The sequence below is a fragment of the Neovison vison genome, chromosome X (assembly GCF_020171115.1).
Source record: "Neovison vison isolate M4711 chromosome X, ASM_NN_V1, whole genome shotgun sequence".
NCBI lineage: Eukaryota > Metazoa > Chordata > Mammalia > Carnivora > Mustelidae > Neogale > Neogale vison.
In genome coordinates this window covers 67,275,393-67,291,144 of record NC_058105.1, presented here as the reverse complement: position 1 = coordinate 67,291,144, position 15,752 = coordinate 67,275,393, and the positions used below count along the sequence as shown (strand labels likewise).

General features: G+C 38.1%; 2 protein-coding genes across 2 annotated transcripts in view; one reads left to right on the top strand and one right to left on the bottom strand.

Annotated features, from left to right (window-relative positions):
* The window catches only part of UPRT (uracil phosphoribosyltransferase homolog), an 87,133-nt gene extending 80,424 nt beyond the window's left edge, over positions 1 to 6,709 (top strand). The window contains exon 7 of the mRNA XM_044235926.1: positions 5,807 to 6,709. Coding sequence (XP_044091861.1) covers positions 5,807 to 5,826 — 20 coding nt within the window. The 3' untranslated portion in view covers positions 5,827 to 6,709. The remainder of the gene's footprint in view (positions 1 to 5,806) is intronic.
* A 71-nt stretch (positions 6,710 to 6,780) lies between these two features.
* ZDHHC15 (zinc finger DHHC-type palmitoyltransferase 15) overlaps positions 6,781 to 15,752 on the bottom strand; it is a 201,653-nt gene continuing 192,681 nt past the window's right edge. Inside the window, exon 12 of the mRNA XM_044235924.1 lies at positions 6,781 to 8,505. The gene's annotated coding sequence lies outside the window, so the exon portion shown is untranslated. The remainder of the gene's footprint in view (positions 8,506 to 15,752) is intronic.

The window sequence follows — 15,752 nt, the reverse complement described above, 5'->3', positions numbered from 1 at the left end:
TATCTCTGGTTTCTCCCTCATTGATCTCAGCTCTAATCTTGATGATTTCCCTTCTTATGTGTGGAGTTGGTTTGATTTGTTGTTGATCCTCCAGTTCTTTAAGGTGTAGAGACAGCTGGTGTGTTCTGGATTTTTCAATTTTTTTGAGCAAGGCTTGGATGGCTATATATTTTCCCCTTAGGACCGCCTTTGCTGTATCCCATAGGTTTTGGACCGAAGTGTCTTCATTCTCATTGGTTTCCATGAATTGTTTCAGTTCTTCTTTGATCTCCTGGTTGATCCAAGCATTCTTAAGCAAGGTGGTCTTTAGCTTCCAGGTGTTTGAGTTCCTTCGGAACTTTTCCTTGTGATTGAGCTCCAGTTTCAAAGCATTGTGATCTGAGAATATGCAGGGAATAATCTCAGTCTTTTGGTATCGGCTGAGTCCTGATTTGTGACCCAGTATGTGGTCTATTCTGGAGAAGGTTCCGTGTGCACTTGAGAAGAATGAGTATTCTGCTGTTTTAGGGTGGAATGTTCTGTATATATCTATGAGGTCCATCTGGTCCAATGTGTCGTTCAATGCTCTTGTTTCTTTATTGATTTTCTGCTTCGATGATCTGTCTAATTCTGAAAGAGGCGTGTTAAGATCACCTACGATTAGTGTATTCATATCAATATGACTCTTTATCTTGATTAACAGTTTTCTTAAGTAATTGGCTGCTCCCATATTGGGAGCATAGATATTTACAATTGTTAGATCATCTTGGTGGATAGTCCCTTTAAGGATTATGTAGTGTCCTTCTGTATCTCTGACTACAGTCTTTAGTTTGAAGTCTAATTTATCTGATATGAGAATCGCTACCCCAGCCTTCTTTTGAGTCCCATTGGCATGAAAGATGCTTCTCCACCCCTTCACTTTCAGTCTGCGTGTATCTTTAGGTTCAAAATGGGTCTCTTGTAGACAGCATATGGATGGGTCCTGTCGTTTTATCCAATCTGCAACCCTGTGCCGTTTTATGGGTGCATTGAGGCCATTCACATTGAGAGTGATTATTGATAGATACGTTTTTATTGACATCGAGTTACCTTTGAAGTCTTTCTTTCTGTAGACTGTCTCTATATTTCTGTTCAATGCTATTCTTGGGATTTTTCCTCTTTTATAGAACCCCCCTTAATATTTCCTGCAGTATCGGCTTGGTGGTTGCATAGTCTTTTAAGTCTTGCCGGTCTTGGAAACTCTTTATCTCTCCATCCATTTTGAATGTCAGTCTTGCTGGATAAAGTATTCTTGGCTGCATGTTCTTCTCATTTAGTGCCCTGAATATATCTTGCCAGCCTCTTCTGGCTTGCCAGGTCTCTGTGGACAGGTCTGACGTTATTCTGATGGGCTTCCCTCTGTAAGTAAGGAGCCTCTTTGCCCTGGCAGCTTTCAAGAGATTATACCTACAATTATAATTTCTCAATTTGACTATCAGGTGTCGTGATGTTTTTTTGGAGTGTATAATCTTGGGTGGAGACCGTTCAGCCTCTAGTACATGAACGCTGGTTTCATTCGCGAGATTCGGAAAGTTTTCATGAAGGACTTGTTCCACGACATCTTCTAGACTTCTTTCTTTCTCCTCCCCTTCAGGAATTCCAATAATTCTGACGTTGGAACGCTTCATGGCATCACTTATTTCCCTAATTCTGCTTTCGTGGGATCTAAGCTGTTTGTTCCAGGCTTCCTCCTGATCCTTTCTCTCTATCTGTTTGTCTTCCAGATCACTAATTCTATCTTCTGTCTCAGTTACCCTAGCTTTGAGAGAGTTTAGATTGGATTGGAACTCATTGAGAGCATTGTGGACCTCCTCCCTGGTAGCTTTAAGCTCCGCCCTAACATTGTGAACATCCTGTCTGGTCGCTTTCAGTTCGGCTCTAATCAATTCTGTTTGGTCATCCATGGCTTTCTCCAACCTAGCTATTGCCTGGATAATTGTTAGCCTGAATTCTCTTTCCGACATATTGTCTATGTTGATAGCCGTTAGCTCTGTTGCGGAAGGTCCATCCTCTGTATTTTTCTTCTGTTGGGCATTCCTCCTCCTAGTCATTTTGGTGGGAGAAGACTGAACAGATGTAGCTGGATGTATCAACTCTGGTGCAGTCAAGGTGCACCCTGGAACACTTCCTGATCTCCGTCTCAGAAGCCTCAGTCTGGGTGCAGAAGCTGAATAAATTCCCCCTTGGATGCTGGCAGTGCAGGTTCCAAGTTAAAGACCCTGGGGGCGCAGGATCTTTTGCTCGTCCCCAAAGCCAAGGCAGTGGTGGCTGTCTGGGAGCTCCTGACCGCCAGAGAGGTTCCAAGCAGCGATCGCACACTGAGATTTTGCCGCTGGCCGGGGCTGGGAGTGCCCGGCTTGCGCGCACCTCTTTTCAGAGGCGGCTGTGGGTCGGGCGCACGTCTGGGGCACTGAGAACGGGGCGCTGGTCCGTAAGCCGCAGGCTGGGCTTTTGCGCGCCTCTGTCCGGGGAAGAGTTTCGCGGGGCGCGAGGCTTAGACTTTGAAACAATGGCCCGGGTCAAGAAGCGCCCCAGGGCCTTAGAAACCCAGGAGAGCTGGAGCGACGTGCACGCGCATCTCAAGCTTTGTGGTAGGGCTAGCGCGCGTTCTGCAGACCGGCTCCCATCCCCTCACAGGAGCCGGAACCCCGCGCTCTGGGGCACGCTGGCGGCTTAGGGACCAGGAGCCGGTTTCTCCGCCGCACTCTCTCTGCCTCCGCGCCGGGGAGGCCGTCTGGGACCGGGGACTCAAGCCCCTGTCCCTAGCCGCCCCGATTCCCACAGTTTGCCCCCGCGATCCTTTGCTCTTTTGGAGTGCTTTCAACCAGTCTCCGAGTTAATGCTGGTCCCCAGACGCAGGGCACTCTCGCTCGTATCGGGGTATTACTTTTGCACCGGTCGCCTCTGGTGGCTCCCTCCCCCTTTTGTTTATCTTCCGATATCAGTCCGCTGTTCCCATTCCGCTTTACCTGCTCACTGGCGTCTTCTGCCCCTGTAGAGATCCAGACGTGTATAATTCTGATCTCAGGCTGATTTCATGGGTGATCAGAGTTCTTTGGTAGGTAATCAGCTCACTTTGGGGTACCAGCTGAAAAGACGCCTCTTCCTAGTACCCCGCCATCTTGTCCCCCCCTCAAATAAGATTCTTGTATAGGAATCTTATAAGGTCTCCTCCTTTATTCCTCCTTTTTTAATCTAGAAAGAAATTGTCTTTTGTTTGCAGTATTTGAATTTTTTTACACTGTGTGTGATGCAAATATAAGCTGTTTGTAGCTGATGCCTTAGAATAAATGAAATGGGATTTTCAGCTGAGATGTTTGAGGTCTTTACCTAAGATAAGGTACTATTTTATAATTACATTTATAACTTACTTTATATTGTAATTGGATTAAAAGACTTTTTTCTAGTTTTGTGTTAGTCCTGACCTCTATGGGCTGGGCTTCTCTCAAGTAATTCATGTTCTCCATTATTATTTAGTTGAGATCAGCAATGACTGTTCCAAACTTCAGCTTTCAATACTTTGCATTTTTCAATGACTTATGCCTTCTTTCTGGCTAACTGGGAGGCTCTTTCTTCATTTTGTCTGAAAAGATATTTTTGTGCAGATGGTACATCTATTGAGGGAAACTTTACTTGGGACTTACTTAATGAGGGTCTCTTCAACTATTTCTCTGAGGGTAATTTATAATTTAGAAGAAAGTGTGCCACTGTGTTCTTTTTTCAAGACCATTGTGTTCTTTTTTCAGGTGACAAGCATCTGGAGAATAATAAACATAGTCTTCAGTGTAAGGAAAAAAATAAACCAGATTTCACATCACCCTTAGTCACATAAGTTCTTTCTTTTTCTTTTTACTTACCACAACAAAAGAGCAAAAGATGTGAGGCTGAGCAGAGACCAAATATGATCAAGTACCATTTAGACTAGTCTGCTTTCTACCTAAAAGCCAGTGCTGCTAAGTTCCCAACTCATATCCATGTAGGAACATAAGAATTACCGAGCACAGGGATGGGGGCTGTTTAGTTAGGTATGTTACAGAAGAGTCCACATAACACACATACCAATCAACCTGGAAGTAAATAAACTCTACCAAAATCCTGTGAAAGCAGATGTATAGAAACTTCCATTAAAGTGGTCTGAAATTTTAAGCTTTGCCAACATTGTTTAACAAAACTATAATATACAAAAGAAACAACAATTTTATGCATATTCTTTTAATAAAGGACATAGGAAGATAAAGCTTACTAGTATTTGTGGGTGTTTCTATAGCAAGACACATGATTTTAAGAATACCATATACAATAATTTGAGCAGATTGGTGGGAAAAAAAGTTACAGCAAATTGGCAAGTTCAGCTTAACTGCAGAGGGCCCACGTACCTTTCATTTTCTGGCTCTCCAATACATTTAATATATTACCAAGACTAAGTGCCAGCTTTCCTTCTGTGTCTCTTTGCTGATTTAGCCAGCAGGGTGACAGCAATCATTCTTTGAATGCGCCTTACCTTATTGGCTTTTTTTTTTTTTGCCATCTTTAATTCCATTCCCTACTAAAAATCTGCTCCCTGATATATTGCATTCATTGTCCAGTTTAACTCATTCTGCTGATGGCCACATACCAGCCTACTACAAAGAACAAATTTAATAGTTTCAAACACTGTGCAGGACACAGCTCTAGCCCTTCTGGGGAAACAAACAGCTGTTGATTGCATGCTATTAGGATCCATCTCTTCATTATATTACATAACCCCTGCATTCAAAAGACTACAACTTAATATGGTACAATTCATTAATTGGTACAATTAATTAATATGGTACAATTCATTAATTGGTACAATTCATTAATATGGTACAATTCATACTTAATATGGTAATTAATTCATTAACAATTAAAGTTAATGAAATGCAGATGTACCATACCTCATAAGTCATTTCCTACTGATTGGATGGAATGCATGAATTTTCTAAGAATGTAGGACTTGTGAAAGGGTCTAACAATTTTGTCTTTTGCACCAAGTACCATAGCTACTCTGGGAGTAGAGGTTTTAGAATGAACAAATGGAGTGTTCTTCATTTGTAGTGGGTGTTGGACTTTTTTTCTAAAAGGAGAGGACAAAGAATCATTCCTTTTAAGTATTTGCTCCTGATGACCGAGCAGCCTGTTTTGGGGGCAGTGTGTGGTGTACATGTGTATGCATACTTGTATGTAGAAACATACGTGTGATGAGAGGTAAAAGGGATAGGATTTGCATGACTGTTACATTCCTATGAATTGGGGCCATGTTAAATTTCAGGTGCATGTCACAATAATGTACATTCAATGTTCTTAAAACATACCTGCTTGGAATTGTGCTTAATCTCCATTAACCTCAATGACAACACTTTGTGCAATTTGGCATAAACATAGGGAAGCACATTATTTTCCCTGGCAAAGACAGCCCTGAGATTGGGCTCTATGGGTACTAGAGGAGAGAATGGCACTGGCTGATGTCACATAGTGTGAAATACATGTGCTACATGGGACCAGAGTGGGGAAGACATGTAACATTTATATCACATAGAAAATAACAGTTGCTTAATTGCATACTTTTAGATTTTGGACAAAGTGGAGCTTTTCTGAAATGTGATCCGCCCAAAGTGATCTCAATGTTCTAAGTTGTTCCCCAATAATTCTAGTACTGGGAAGCCAAGTCAGCCTAACAGCGCACTGGACATGATAACTGAGGTCTGCTCCAGACAGCTATGTGCTTTTGGAAGTCACCTCGTTATTTTTTTGCCCTCACCTTTTCCAGATGTACTATACAGAAAATGATTTCTATTTCAAGAACATTGTTGGAATGAATTGAAGAACTTAAAGTAACCTAAACTCTGAAAGAACAAGTCAGCAATGAGAGCATGGAAGAAAAAATGGAGCATACTGGTTTGTTTAGAAATACTGTTATGGTTCAAGTTTTCATTCCAGTCCTTCAATGAAAGACTTATAAGAGCACTAGGGAGTTACATAGCACCTTTCAGTTGTAGGATCCTAACAATGAGTGTCTTATTTTGCAAAAGGTGAGTATGGGTACCAAAAGTTGGGGAATGAGATCCCACAGAGGTTATTTGACAGGGCCCCAAGGAATACAGGCAATGGAGCCAGGTCAGAATACACTAATTATTGAATGAGCCTCTCTGTCAATCAATAGTCAGTCAGTTGGGGGGAAGCGTATGTACAGTAGTCAATACTGAATTATGTATGGATAGGGGTATTATCAGAGTCTATAAACTAGTGAAATAAAGGTGCTGAGATAGGAATAAGGTTTCTTTCTCCAACCCCCAACCCCCACATAAAACTGAATTATTTGGCCTTCTGAAGATGATGTAAATCTGTAAGACATTAAACAATCAGCTTTGCATTATAGTTCTCCTGAGCTTTACCCTTCCAGTGCTTCCCTGTAGTTTCTTGACCAAGTCTTTTATAACCTGATTTGTATCAGTGCCAAGTGCTGATACATTCTAGACATCAACAAAGTTATTGATTCCTTCCTGACTTTGAATCATAGTTAGAAGCTACCCTGCCTAAACCCTTCGCAGAAAAGTATAGATGGGAAAGGGAAGGATTTCTTTGAGGCCCACTGGCTGTAGAGTTAAGTAATAGCTCTAACTTTAGAGAAAGGTGTATTACTATATGAATAAAACGCAAGGTTTGTCCATCATAAGACCATGTGAATGACTAAATAAGCTTTCAAGGAAAACCTAAACCAGACAGTGTTTTGGAGAGAGAGAGAGGAAGGAGAAAAAAATCTTCCCACCTGAACATACATGATTTCATTTGTGAAACCTGGTGTGTATAGTCTTCTACATTGCTTCTTAGCATCTGAGCTTGAGAAATAGTCTCTGACCCTAATAGATTTTGTCATGTCTAGTATTCTCTCAAATGAAATGCTGGCACAATGCATTTAATTTATGCTAAAAGTCTTACCTGGCCCCAAATCACCTAGAGGATCCAAGTGAACAAATTTTTTGTTTCTTTAAATAGCTGAATTGTTCACTTTCTCAGCTCCACTGGGACCTGAACACCAAATAGTTTCTGGTAGGCAAATTTTCTTTTACTCAAAAAGGTTTTAGTGGGGATTCCTTAGTAAACCTAATGTCCTAAGAGTTCAATTCTTGATATCTGTGAGATACCTCTCACTCTCACTAATTTCTGAAAGAGCTGGGACTTCTATTGCTGGCAGCTGGGCACTAGAACAATGGCTGATAAATGAAAACCATTAATGCTCTTAGGTATTATTGTTATATATTATAAAGACTCAGCATTAGTGTTCATTCTCGTTGATTCAGGCACTAGGACTAAAAGAAAGGCTGATTATAAATAAATGGGGAAATGAATGTAAACTGTCTTAATGGTTCAACTACCACTAAAGCTAAAAAAAAAAAAGAAAGTATTGGCATATTACTATTAGGTTATCATTATCTCTACACTAACCCCTGCTATGAAAACATAGATCTCAAGTGTTAATCCTTAGGCTAATTTCAACTTTGAAACTTTACCCTATGAATAGTATTGTAATTAAACCTGAAAATTACCCTTAAGCTCCTTAACAAAATCTATGGTGCATAACTTAGGGTTATAGTTGTTCTTTCATCCTAAGAACAATTCATATAGGCAAAAATAAAGCTAAGTAGCAGAGAAAATAATAAAAGTAACTACAGAATTTTACTACAGCCTGACATTAAAAGTCTTTAAAACACCAATACTTATGTTTAATAAAGTTGAAATCTGATCTGATCTTCCCTATTAGCTGTGGTGCTTTCAGGAACATCACACATTTATGACAGAGAACAGGTTTTGCATTGTTGTTCAATTTCCAGTTTGAGGACCTTGATTATTGTGTGTTGATTATGCCTCTTGGCTTTTAGATACCTGATATAGGGATGGTGTTCGCAGCCCAGCAAATATTTAAATTGCTATTTAGGGAAAAAAGTAGGACTGAATAGAAACCTTGGATTTTTTTAAACCTTGATTTTCACAACACCACAGCAGAATTTTGTGTAAATATGCTGCACATATGCATGCTTATAAATGCACAGGCACACAAGCAGCAAACAGTCTGATTTCCCTTGATACCACAAAGACCCTATAAATATAATTAACAGTCTTTCAGGGAAGTTAGGAACTACATGGAAGTCTTTTGAATTCCTCTTTACCTGTGAAGAGGAACACAAAGAGCCTCTGGAAAGGTATATATGTTACCTGTAGGTTTTTACAGATTGGGGAGGTAAAATGAAGAAAGAGAGGAAGACTGGCTTGAATTAATTGCTACCAGATTGATGAGTTCAGTTAGTAAATTAAATAACTTGTAAAGTCCTGCAACATTTATCTGCACAGCAAGTATTTGATGGAATGCTTGTGAATTGTGAAGCTTTCAATTCACCATGGTGACTTATTTTGAAGATTAAAATGGTTCCCAACATTGAATTCTGTAAGCCTCATGGGAGATGGAGGGTCCTGGGAATGAAAAAAAGAAATTCACAGGTGAGCTGAACAACTGTAAATACCCACACAGTAACATCCATTGACAATAATATGCAACCATTAAAATTATGTTTATTCAGTTAACATTGAAAAATGCTAAGTGAAAAGAGCAGGATGAAAAATTGTAAATACAATGTTATAATTATTTTTAACCCAGAAATTGGATCTGGAACAAAAACCTGAGGAAATATACTAAATTGTTTAAAGTGGTTGGTTCACAGGTTATTTTATTTTATTTTATATTATTTTCAATTTATTTATTTTCAGAAAAACATTATTCATTATTTTTTCACCACACCCAGTGCTCCATGCAAGCCGTGCCCTCTATAATACCCACCACCCTGTACCCCAACTTCCCACCCCCCCGCCACTTCAAACCCCTCAGATTGTTTTTCAGAGTCCATAGTCTCTCATGGTTCACCTCCCCTTCCAATTTACCCAAATTCCCTTCTCCTCTCTAACGCCCCTTGTCCTCCATGCTATTTGTTATGCTCCACAAATAAGTGAAACCATATGATAATTGGCTCTCTCTGCTTGACTTATTTCACTCAGCATAATCTCTTCCAGTCCCGTCCATGTTGCTACAAAAGTTGGGTAATTTATTTTTATTTTCTTTACATTGTACTTGTATTTTCCACATTTTCTCAAGTAAATATATAATTGATAGCACAAAATATTTATTGTTTGAAATTCACAAGAAAATAACATGATCTTTGAAAGTGGGTAATTCTGAATTTGAATCCTAGCTTTGCTACTTGTTATCTCTGTGACTCTGGACAAATAACATCAATGGACCTTAGTTTCTTCATCTGTAAAATAAGCACAGTAAAATCAACCTGAAACAAATCTGGCATATCATAGGCACTGAAGTAGGTGAAGTAACTCTTATTAGTATAAGCTTTTTGGAAAACAATTCAGCTATATATTTTAAGAGTCTTTGAAATTAAGTTCATACCAGTAACTGCTTCTAGGATTCTATCTTATGAAAATGATAATAAGTGAGAAAAAAGATTAATATCCAATGACATTATTGATGACTTTATTCATAATAGTAAAAAATTGGATAAAATCTTAATGTTGGAAAGTAGGAAACTGATTAAATTAGCAGCGGTGCCTTAATTTAATAAGAAATTACTATTGGCATTCATGAAAATGCAGAATTCGAAACTGAACACAATATGATCTTAATGTTTAAAAAATATATTCAAAGAAAATACTGGAAGGGATACAACAAAATATTAACATAAGTTATCCTTAGGTGGTGGAGTTATAGGTGATTTTCATTTCTTCATTGTTTTTTCTTGTTATGTTTAATGTACCTTTAAAATTAACTCTAGTGCATTTATTATAAAAGCAATTCATATTCATCATAGAATAACTGAAAAATATAGAGAATAATAAAGAAAAATAATGACCTATAATTTCAGAGACTGTTTATCATTCTCCCTCCTTCTCGTCATTCATTCAACAAATATTTATTGAATACTTAGCATATGCCAGGTGTTGTCTTAGGGACTGGCACTAAAATGTAAAGAATACATAGTCCCTGCCCTCAAAGCGCTTACAATCTTTTCAGTCTAGACATGTAAATAAATTATTATAACAGAATAAAAGTGTGCTCATGTTATTATGAGACATAACACTATGTCCAGAATGGACATAGAGCTCAGCTATGTAGGTTAGTCAGTGATGTACCCTGAGTAAATGATGTGGAAGCTTAAACCTGGAAAATAAATATTATACAACCAGATGAAGGACAGTGGAATGGAGGAGGTGGGAGGCTGCTAAGAAAGCATCCCAATCATGGAAAAGAGCAGGGGTGTGTTTTAGGGATTGAAAGCAGTAGAGTGTGGTTCAAGCATAGGATGTAGGGATAAAACTAGTGGAGAGGAAGCTTTGGAGTTGAGAATTATGGGAGATGAACCTGGAGACATGAACAAGGGCCAGATCATGAAAGGGCCTGTAAACTGTGTTAAGGAGTTCAGACTATGCTGAGGCTAATGAAAGTCACTATACAGATTTGAGTTTTTAACATCATTCTAGTTGTGATATGGAGAATGGATTGGACAAGGGGTAAGACTGGAGGCAGGGAAACCAGTTAAGAGGCTACTACAGCAATACAGGGGACACATGATCTGGGATCATGGTCATCGGTATAAAAAAAAGTTCACAGCTTCCAGAGATATTTAGGAAACACAGTCAACACACCTTGGTGATTAACTGGATGTGGGTGGGAGATGAAGGAGTGGGAACAAAATAGGAAAAAGGTTTAGGATGGGTGAAGTTGAAAGGCACTTGGTGATTCAGGTCTGAAGTTGAGGAAAGAGTCCTGGGTTGGAGAAACATATTCAGTAAGTTATCTCTCTCACTCTGTGTGTGTGTGTGTGTGTGTGTGTGTGTGTGTGTGTGGCGTGAGTGTGTATGTGTATATATAATATGTTATAGTGTGTATATATGTGTACTATGAACTTTTACACTTGGCATTTAATCTTGTAACCACTATCTCAGATAGAATACAGCTATTATTTTCATATACTAATTTTGTATGAACACTGGTTTTCATTATTCATATTATATTTCAATATTTCAATATAGGGGAAATATTCAAGATGCAATTACTGGGTGATATAGTAAATATATATTTAACTTTATAATAAACTTTATAACAAACTGCCAAACTGTTTTCCAGAGTACCTGTGCTATTGTTCATTCCCACCAGAAATGTAGAATTCCTATTATTCTGCATCCTTGTCAACACTTGGAATTATCACTATTTTTTTAAAATTTACCCATTCTGGGTCATAGTGTGGCTCTATTTTTAAGTTTTTTGAGGAACATCCACACCATTTTCCAAAGTGGCTGCACCAATTTGCATTCCCACCAACAGTGTGAGAGGATTCCTCTTTCTCCACAACTTCTCCAACATTTGTTGTTTCTTGCCTTGCTGTTCATAGAAGCAATGTCCACAATAGCCAAAATGTGGAAAGAGCCAAGATGCCCTTCAACAGACAAATGGATAAAGAAGATGTGGTCCACATGTACAATGGAATATTACTCAGCCATCAGAAAGGATGAATACCCAACTTTTGCATCATCTTGGATGGAACTGGAAAAGATTATGCTAAGTGAAATAAGTCAAAGAGACAAAGTCAATTATCATATGGTTCCACTTATTTGTGGAACAAAAGGAATAGCATAGAGGACATTAAGAGAAGGGAAAAATTAAGGAGTAGAAATCAGAGTGAGAGACAAACCATGAGATGCTATGGATGTCAGGAAAGAAATGGAGAGTTTTAGAAGGGAGGGGGGTGGCGGGATGAGTGAGCCTGGTGGCAGGTGTTAAGGAGGCACGGACTGTATGGAGCACTGGATGTTATATATGAACAATGAATCATGAAACACTACATCAAAAACTAATGATGTACGTATGGTGACTAACATAAATAAATAAATAAATAAATAAATAAATAAGCAAACAAACCCATTCTAGTATGAGTGTAAAGAATTCTTCTTGCAGTTCTGATTTGCATTCTCCTAAGCTAGTGATGTTTTGCATCCTTTTTTGTGCTTATTTCCACTTTTTCTGGTGAGGTGTCCATTCAAACCTTTTGCCAATATTTTTATTGTGTTTGTTTTCTTATTTTTGAGCTTTTACAGGACTTTACATATAGTCTGGATACAAGTCCTTTAGCGGATACATGTTTTGCAAGTATTTTCTCCCTGTCAGTGGCTTGTCTTTTTATTTTCTTAACAGCGTTCTTTTGAAAAAACATTTTAAATTTTGTTCAAGTCTAAACTGTAAATTTTTCCTTCTGTGTATTTTACTTTTGATGTCATATCTAAGAACTTAAGTCAAAGTGACAACCTAAGTCAAAGTGACAAATGTTTCTCCTACATCTAAGCATTTTATAGTCTTACATTTTACATTTTGTTATATGACCCATTTTGAATTAAGTTTTTTATGTTGTGAAATGTACATGTTGTAGTGATGTCCAGTTGTTCTAGCACCATTTGTTGAAAAGACTATATTTTCTCCAGTGAATTACATCGTTGTGCAAAAACCAACAGACCATCCTTCTGTGGGTCTATTTCTGTATTTTACTTTTTATTCTGTTCCATTGGGTTTATGCGTCTATCCTTTTGCCAATACCACAAAGTCAATGTCTTGACTACTGTGGAATTATAGTATGTCTTAAAATTGGATAGATTTTGTGTTCTGTCTTTGGTTTTCATCTTCCGAACGTTTTTGGCAATTTTAGTTCCCTCACTTTTCCATATAAATTTTAGAATCAGATTGTCTATATCTACAAAAATCCTGCTACAGTTTTAATTGGGATTGCATTAAATCTGTCTACCAATTTGGGGAACACTAAAATCTTAACTATACTGATTCTTCTGACTCATGAACATAGTATATTTCTTTCTTCATTTAGGACTTCTTCAGTCTTTTTCATCAGTGTTCTGAAAGTTTCAGCATGCAGATCTTATATATGATTTGTTAGATTTATATCTAGCTATTTAATTGCTGGAGTTATTGTAGGTGGTACTGTGTCTTTTAATTTTCATTTCCCAATTGCACATTACTAGTGTATAGAAACACAATAGATGCTTGGTGTGTTGATCTTATTTGCTGTGAACTAACTAAACTCACTTATTAGTTCTAAGAGTTTTCATAGATTCTTTGAATTATCTATGTAGACAATCAAGTCATCTGCAAATCAGGATAGTTTTTTCTTTTCTAGAGTGCCTTTATATCTTTTTCTAGTGCTACTTCATGTTAGGACTTTTAGTATAATGGATAAGAGTGATATGAGAAACTGTATGAAGTTGTGATTAATAGAGGAAAGAACTACTGGTAAGTAAGTAAGTAGTGAAGATTTTTCAAGCCAGTTTAGGCTGGAGATCACAAACATGTAAACTCAGTTGTGTTTTTTTGTGAAGTTGAAATCGGTATTTATAATCAGTTCTGTTATTTTTGTAGTAATTCTCAGCAGCCTGAGTATAGGAGTGGGGAAGGCAGATAGATTGAATCTGGATTTCTTTTTCTGGCTGAGGCAACAGAGTTAGGGCAATATAAATATTGGCAAGAAATGCCACTTGCAGCAACATGGATAGACCTACAAGGTATGGTGCTAAGTGAAATAAGAGAAAGATAAATACCATATGATTTCACTCATATATGGAATTTAAGAAACAAACAAATGAACAAAGAAAATGATGAACAAAAAACACAGACTCTTAAATACAGAGAACAAACAAGAGGTTGCCAGAGGGAAGGCTGGGGGGAGTGGTGAAATACATAAAGAGCACAAGAGTACAACTTATCTTTTTGTTTGTTTGTTTGTTTGTTTTTAAGAAGAAGACTCTATTATTTTATTTTATTTTTTTATTAATTTTTATTAACATATAAGTTATAAATAATAGCCCCAGGGGTACAGGTCTATGAATTACCAGGTTTACACACTTCACAGCACTCACCATAGCACATACCCTCCCCAATGTCCATAACACCACCACCACCCTCTCCCACCCCCTCCCCCGGCAACCCTCAGTTTGTTTTGTGAGATTAAGAGTCTCTTATGGTTTGTCTCCCTCCCGATCCCATCTTGTTTCCTTTATTCTTTTCCTATCCTCAACACCCCCACATTTCATCTCCACTTCCTTATATTAGGGAGATCATGATAGTTGTCTTTCTCCGATTGACTTATTTCACTAAGCATGATACCCTCTAGCTCCATCCATGTCGTCGCAAATGGCAAGATTTTATTTCTTTTGATGGCTGCATAGTATTCCATTGTGTGTGTGTGTATGTGTGTGTGTATATATATATACATATATATATATATACCACCTCTTCTTTATCCATTCATCTGTTGATGGACATCTAGGTTCTTTCCATAGTTTGGCTATTGTGGACATTGCTGCTATAAACATTCAGGTGCACGTGCTCCTTCAGATCACTATGTTTGCATCTTTATGGTAAATACCCAGTACTGCAATTGCTGGGTCATAGGGAAGGCTATTTTTAATTTCTTGAGGAATCTCCACACTGTTCTCCAAAGAGGCTGCACCAACTTGCATTCCCATCAATAGTACAAAAGGGTCCCCTTTCTCCACATCCTCGCCAGCATCTGTCATTTCCTGACTTGTAAATTTTAGCCATTCTGACTGGTGTGAGGTGGTATCTCTTTGTGGTTTTGATTTGTATTTCCCTGACGCTGGGTGATGTGGAGCACTTTTTCACATATCTGTTGGCATCTGGATGTCTTCTTTGCAGAAATATCTGTTCATGTTCTCTGCCCATTTCTTGATTGGATTATTTGTTCTTTGGGTGTTGAGTTTGATAAGCTCTTTACTGATTTTGGATACTAGCCCTTTATCTGATATGTCATTTGCAAATATCTTGTCCCATTCTGTCAGTTGTCTTTTGGTTTTCTTGACTGTTTCCTTTGCTGTGCAAAACCTTTTGATCTTGATGAAGTCCTAAGAGTTCATTTTTGCCCTTGCTTCCCTTGCCTTTGGTGATGTTCCTAGGAAGAAGTTGCTGTGGCTGAGGTCGAAGAGGTTGCTGCCTGTGTTCTCCTCAAGGATTTTGATGGATTCCTTTCTCACATTGAGGTCCTTCATCCATTTTGAGTCTATTTTCATGTGTGGTATAAGGAAATGGTCCAGTTTCATTTTTCTGCATGTGGCTGTCCAATTTCCCCAACACCTTTGTTGAAGAGACTTGTCTTTTTTCCATTGAACATTCTTGCCTGTTTTGTTGAAGATTAGTTGACCATAGAGTTGAGGGTCCATTTCTGGTCTCTCTATTCTGTTCCATAGATCCATGTGTCTGTTTTTTTACCGGTACCATACTGTCTTGATGATGACAGCTTTGTAATAGAGCTTGAAGTCTGGAATCGTGATGCCACCAACTTTGGCTTTCTTTTTCAATATTCCTCTGGCTATTTGAGGTTTACTCTGGTTCCATATAAATTTTAGGATTATTTGTTCCATTTCTTTGAAAAAAAAAAAGGATGGGACTTTCATAGGGATTGCATTAAATGTGTAGATTGCTTTAGATAGCATAGACATTTTCATAATATTCGTTTCTCCAATCCATGAGCATAGAACATTTTTCCATTTCTTTGTGTCTTCCTCAATTTCTTTCATGAGTACTTTATAGTTTTCTGAGTTTATATTATTTGCCTCTTTGGTTAGGTTTATTCCTAGGTATC